Source organism: Monopterus albus, unplaced genomic scaffold (assembly GCF_001952655.1).
Source record: "Monopterus albus unplaced genomic scaffold, M_albus_1.0 scaffold1.1, whole genome shotgun sequence".
Classification (NCBI taxonomy): domain Eukaryota; kingdom Metazoa; phylum Chordata; class Actinopteri; order Synbranchiformes; family Synbranchidae; genus Monopterus; species Monopterus albus.
This window is the reverse complement of record NW_018127881.1, coordinates 1-6,695: the sequence shown is the minus strand read 5'-3', so window position 1 is coordinate 6,695 and position 6,695 is coordinate 1. Positions and strand designations below refer to the sequence as shown.

Below are 6,695 nucleotides of genomic sequence, written 5' to 3'. Positions count from 1 at the left end.
TTTGTAATTCATTTTGTTTTTATACAGTTCCTGTCATATACTTTCTTACATATATTTAAAAATTGCTCATATGCTTTATCTAAGTCTTCCTCTCTGTAAACTGATTCCCAGTTTTGCCCCATAAAATCCTCTTTTAGCCTCCTTACAGCATGCTCATTCGTCACCCTCCTATAGAAAAGTTCCAGCAAATTATCCACCACCCTTGACATTTTCTCCAATCTCTTATAACAAAAGTTTTTATCTATGTACAAGGCCACACCACCTCCCATCTTATTCTCTCTGTTTGTGCATACCAAGTCATAGCCATCAAGGTCAAAATCCATTCCCCTTACATTATTCATCCAAGTTTCAGAAATAGCAATTATATTAAAAGAATGTGTCAGACTACTAAGATAATGTTTTATACTCTGAAAGTTTGCGTATAGACTTCTGTTCAAATAACTGTGCTGCTCATAAAAATTTGTTTAATCAAGGAGGTCCATGCATAACCTTTATGAGCACCTACTACCATGATGAATACTCTCAAGCACTATTATGTGTTCAATATGCTGTCAAATGCCTTGTTCTTGCCCTCTGGTGTTTGTACAGATACAGACTAAATATGCAATTAATGGCTGTAACAGGTATCTAATGTATAACACGGTTACTTTTCCAAAATCACCTATCATTAAATGCATTTAGGATGGCAACAAAGAATTCAGGTGGTCTTAAAATGATGATGTATCAGCTCCTTAAGTCCCCAAAAGACCATGGACAATATCTCTGTTACAGACACTGTCAGATTTGTAGTGAAAACTGTGGTCTTCCCCTGTCCCTTCTCTCTTTCTGCAGGGTTGGCAGGATTCTTCCCTCTGCACCCCATGACAATAACAGAAGCAGAGCGACACAGAGCCCAAACAGAGCAGACAGAAAAAGCAACAGGAACAGAGGATAGTATGCAAGTGGACGAGGGACAGAAGCAGGATGAAGTGTGAGAATTAAAGCTGGGAGCTGCATACAACTTCTTACGTCAGTAGCAAGTACTGTTTATGAGTGTGAAGTGCCATAACAGGCAGTTGTTTGTCTTTATTGTTTTATGTGACTTAATAAAGTATTTCAATATTATTGCATTTGTTTGTGGTTAAGTTGCTTTTTCCCAAGAACTATATGGATGATTCACATTGATTTGCAAGAAATTAATTAGTTTTGTTTTCTTGAACCTCATGGACCTTGCCATTATTCCACCCTCTTTTGTTTGCTCTTTCTTTTTTATCCTGCCTTTATGGATGAGCAAACATGAATAGTTACCATCAGCAATGTCAAACACAAGGAAACAAAGAAATCAAGTGGTTGGGTTTGGTGATATGATTACTGACAAACTTAAAAGCACTTAGTTCCTATTCCACCCACATACTGTACTCCCTGTGTAAACTGAAAACTGACCAAGTCACGAAACGTTAGACATGATGCATGCAAATTGTTAGCTTTTTCTGTGATGTATATTTTTTCATACTGCAAGTTCTAACAATAATAACAACAATGCACAATGAATCTTGTGTAGAGTCAATAGTTTGAGTAGATTTGGCCTTATTGAGATGGGGAGAAGGCGCAGTAACGTCATATTGATGTCTTAGAGACACAATCACACCACGCTTTTCTTTATCAACAGGTCATTTTGTACAAACAAGTTCACAGGCAACTCTCCATGCACCTTGTGTTTGTTTAACCTAGTGCAGAGATAGCATGCACACATAATGTAAGATATTTTTGTTTGTACACTTCTGTTTCTGTTCACAAAAAGCTCTTAGATGAGCTGAGGACCACTAAAGGCACAGTTTATGAGGTACTGCTGTGCTTGTCACATGACTATCTTCACGTCGCTCCATCTTGAACCAGTCCATATTCAAAACCACAGGTGTGGTTTGCATCAATCTGGTAGAGATAAGACAATAGCCAAAATACACTTAGCAACACCCTGGTGCCCATGTGAAAGTCCAGCAGAAACAAATACAAAACTTAAAAAAGTAACGCTGTTGTCGTTTCATTTCTGTTTGGATTTTGAAACAAATATCTTAAGCATCTTAGTGCACTGAGCATTCCCGAATACAACTGAAATTATGTAGTAGCAGTATATCAGTATTGGAGTACTTGAGTCCAGTACTCGCACTATTTGGTGACTTGAGGTTTAGTGTCGAATACAACACTGCAGGGCACTGCTGAAAAATTATGAGCAGCTATTCTTCTCGTAGTAGTTACCAATGCACATGATTTAGTTTATGCATTTCTTAAATATAATAAAATTGCAAAAAGCGAAAATTGCAACCGTATTATGAAATTGTTGCAATCTACCATGGAATACTGAGCAGGAAATGGAAGTTTTTATTTTGCTGTATTTCAGAAATTATTTTCTAATAAACATACAGTGGGGAGTTTTATCCAATCCACTTGTGGCTTTATGAGACATGTTATTCCTGGTGCTACTGAGGCCACTTATTAACCCTTGCTGAGTTCCTGTTTGATATCTTTACTCAAGAATTTATAGCATTGATTCATCCCAATATATTGTTAATGTGTTGCTCAGTGTAACATTCCTTAGAGTCAAGTGACCTTGCCCCACTATATAAATAGGCAATTGAAATAAATGTCAATAACAAAGCCAATAAATTCCATGGATTTCTTGTAATTTAACAACTAATTGTCTAATTCATGTCAATTCATCACCTATGAAGAACAAAATGTATATGTAGTTATATACAGTTATTTTCATAACATGTTTCTGCAGTTACATTTACAGGACGAATAATTACACATCAGATAAACAGTTATTATAAATCCAAATTACAGTAAGACACTGAACACAGTTTATGTCAACAATGCTTTGCAAAACTGTAAAATAAGACAAAAGGCTTGTTGGAGCAAGTGCCACAAAATATACCCTGGGTCATTATGTTATTTCTCTGCCAGTTAATGTATTTAATGGCAAAATAAAGAAACTTTCTTTGAAAAAATAGAATCACAGAATAATCATCATGCAGATAAAATGTAGCTTAACTTTGAAAAAGCATTTTGGTTCAAACTCTGCCTTTAATGTACAAAAAAACAAAATCCATAACAAGTGTACATTAAATACCCCTGCTGTTACTGACAATAAAGATGTAACATTGGGTAATGACCGTTTTATTGCTGGAATCACACCTATCTTAACCCAAACTCAACCTCTTATGACTTAGTTCTTGTTTACGTCACAGTCACTGTGATATGGACCTTTGTAAACAAACGTGAGTGTACAGGGTGTGAGTGTACTCCACAAATCCCTGCAGTGCCTGCCACAATAAAATGTTTGCCTAGGGAGGGTACTATATCAGTAACAATCACAGGTTACCAGTTGATCATTGATGACACATTAGCATAGATGAGATACTGAAAGACAAATCTTGATATGGTTTAGAAGTGCCAACAGGATCAAACTAATTGCCAGTTCGCGCGCGATTAGTAGGAGAGAATACAGGAAGGCTACTACAAGACTGAAAATTTCAGAACATCTAAAATATTTTGCTTCAGTGTAATGCGTTGTGTTCATGGATTGAAAGACATTGCAGCAGTAGGAATACTTCAACTTCACAGGTTTGGATGATTACCTAAATGCACACAAAAATGAAAAAGCGGAATTACTTTGGATCCTGGAATTGGAGAAGGCTCGCTACAGTTCTTATAACCCTTACAGCTGTGGTCATCGCACTTATTGTGCTCATTGCGCTATGTGTGTTCTTTGGACAAAAAAGGGGTAAGTCTCTGAACTGCAATTCTGTAATGCATAACCGGGTGAGGCATACTCAGCTCACTTCACTACAGAGTTATTTTGCATGTAACAAACCAACAACCACTGATATAGTTGTATGTTATAATGTGATGCCATTAATTTTGGTGCTGACATTGTTTCAGAAATGACTGCAATTAGTATAAACTGCTTCTATTAACAAGACAATCCTCACAAGATTTGAGGGTTTTTCTTCAGTTACAAGTTATTTTTGGAACAATGTGAATAATTTTTAAGTAGCAATTTATTTGTTATTTTAACATATAAATCACTTGGGTTAAGATTTTATTGAATTACTTTTCAAGAACCAAATTATCCCTTATATTTGCAAATTTTCATCCTGTCAGCATTGGACTGTAATTTCTTGTGCAACATAAACATAAAACCATGAGAGTAATACAATTCACACTAAAGAGAAATAACAGACGGATTGCAGATTGACTGGCAGTTAATTGCAGAAACCAAACTGTGTAAGAATACAAACATTTCACACACATTAGATATGGTAGTAAGAGAATTTTAGGCTATTCAAAGTTGAATGGAGAAATGTTCATTCCATGTGACTTTATTTATTATTAAACTGAAACTGAGTCGATAATAACAAAACATTCAGAAAAATGGATATTTAATTGCACAGACATAATTCAAGGTCAAATATCTTTATTGCCATTCTAGTACACATGCATGTCCACATACACATGCTGAAGTGAAAGTAAATACTCCAGGTCCCTGTAATGAAACAAGGGGCCCCCAGTAATTCCATTTAGCCCCACTAAAATTATATAAACAAAATCCAAAACTATATAGCCCTGTGTGAACAAGTGTTTGCCCCCCTGTCAAAACACTGGTTTATCGCACCTGAGTTCAATTTCTCTAGCCACACCCAGGCCTGATTACTGCCACACCTGTTCGCAATCAAGAAATCACTTAAATAGGACCTGCCTGACAAAGTGAAGTAGACCAAAAGATCCTCAAAAGCTAGACATCATGCCGAGATCCAAAGAAATTCAAAACCAAATGAGAAAGAGAATAATTGAGCTCTATCAGTTTGGAAAAGGTTATAAAGCCATTTCTAAAGCTTTGGGACTGCAGCGAACCACAGTGAGAGCCATTATCCACAAATGGCGAAAACATGGAACAGTGGAGAACCTTCCCAGGAGTGGCCGGCCGACCAAAATTACCCCAAGAGCGCAGCGACAACTCATCCAAGAGGTCACAAAAGACCCCACAACAACATCCAAAGAACTGCAGGCCTCACTTGCCTCAGTTAAGGTGAGTGTTCATGACTCCACCATAAGAAAGAGACTGGGCAAAAATGGTTTGCATGGCAGAGTTCCAAGACGAAAACCACTGCTGAGCAAAAAGAACATAAAGGCTCGTCTCAGTTTTGCCAGAAAACATCTTGATGATCCCCAAGACTTTTGGGATAATACTCTGTGGACAGACGAGACAAAAGTTGAACTTTTTGGAAGGTGTGTGTCCCATTATGTGTGGCGTAAAAGTAACACCGCATTTCAGAAAAAGAACATCATACCAACAGTAAAATATGGTGGTGGTAGTGTGATGGTCTGGGGCTGTTTTGCTGCTTCAGGCCCTGGAAGACTTGCTGTGATAAGTGGAACCATGAATTCTGCTGTGTACCAACATATCCTGAAGGAGAATGTCCGGCCATCTGTTTGTGGCCTCAAGCTGAAGCGAACTTGGGTTCTGCAGCAGGACAATGATCCAAAGCACACCAGCAAGTCCACTTCTGAATGGCTGAAGAAAAACAAAATGAAGACTTTGGAGTGGCCTAGTCAAAGTCCTGACCTGAATCCAATTGAGATGCTGTGGCATGACCTTAAAAAGGCGGTTCATGCCCGAAAACCCTCCAATGTGGCTGACTTACAACCATTCTGCCAAGATGAGTGGGCCAAAATTCCTCCACAGCGCTGTAAAAGACTCATGGCAAGTTATCGAAAATGCTTGATTGCAGTTGTTGCTGCTAAGGGTGGCCCAACCAGTTATTAGGTTTAGGGGGCAAACACTTTTTCACACAGGGCTATATAGTTTTGGATTTTGTTTTCCCTTAATAATAAAAACCTTCATTTAAAAACTGCATGATGTGTTTACTTGTGTTATCTTTGACTAATATATAAATTTGTTTGACGATCTGAAACATTACAGTGTGACAAACATGCAAAAAGATAAGAAATCAGTAAGGGGGCAAACACTTTTTCACACCACTGTAAATATATATTAATGAAATAACAGCTAAAACAATCTAAGAAGTGGAGGAAATATTATAATATTCCCTGTAATTAACAGCAATAAAAAGGTAGCAGAAAATGACAAGTCATAAGACTAGTGCTGAGTGTAATGGGTCGCCCAGTGTGAAGTAAGGCCCAGTGGTGTTTTAATTATTAGTCTTATGATGTCAGGGTAGAAGCTGTTCTAGTGACTAAAAACTTGGCGAAAGTTGCAAGGAAAAAAACAAAAGACTACAAATCTTGCTTAAACTTTAAATTAAAACCTATATTTTGAAGTTGCTCAAATACACAAAAAAATTGATATTTCATGCACAAATATTGTTTTGTTTAACAGGAAATCTAAATGAAAAAGAAAACCAGCATTATGAAACATCGAAAACACCACAGAAGCTGGATAAGCAAAGGAAAAATATATCAAAAATAAATGGGACAATAAATGAGCAGTCGGAGTTTTTCAGATCAATGTTGTATGACAAATACCAACATGTGAATGAATCACTAGAATCGAAACAAATCATCTTGTCTGCTGAGCAAAATAAGAATGACAAAACTGTAACCACTCCATCATCAATCATACAGGATTCTGAACAAACGTTCTCAAATATGACAAGTACCACAAACAACAGTAGTACAAAAACTTCAACCCACAG

At 37.1% G+C, this 6,695-nt stretch overlaps 1 protein-coding gene across 1 annotated transcript in view; it reads left to right on the top strand.

Moving 5' to 3' along the window:
• The window catches only part of mrps16 (mitochondrial ribosomal protein S16), a 6,997-nt gene extending 5,893 nt beyond the window's left edge, over nucleotides 1-1,104 (top strand). Inside the window, exon 4 of the mRNA XM_020614328.1 lies at nucleotides 832-1,104. Within this exon, the coding sequence (XP_020469984.1) occupies nucleotides 832-974 (143 nt within the window). The 3' untranslated portion in view covers nucleotides 975-1,104. The remainder of the gene's footprint in view (nucleotides 1-831) is intronic.
• Nucleotides 1,105-6,695: the final 5,591 nt, after the last annotated feature.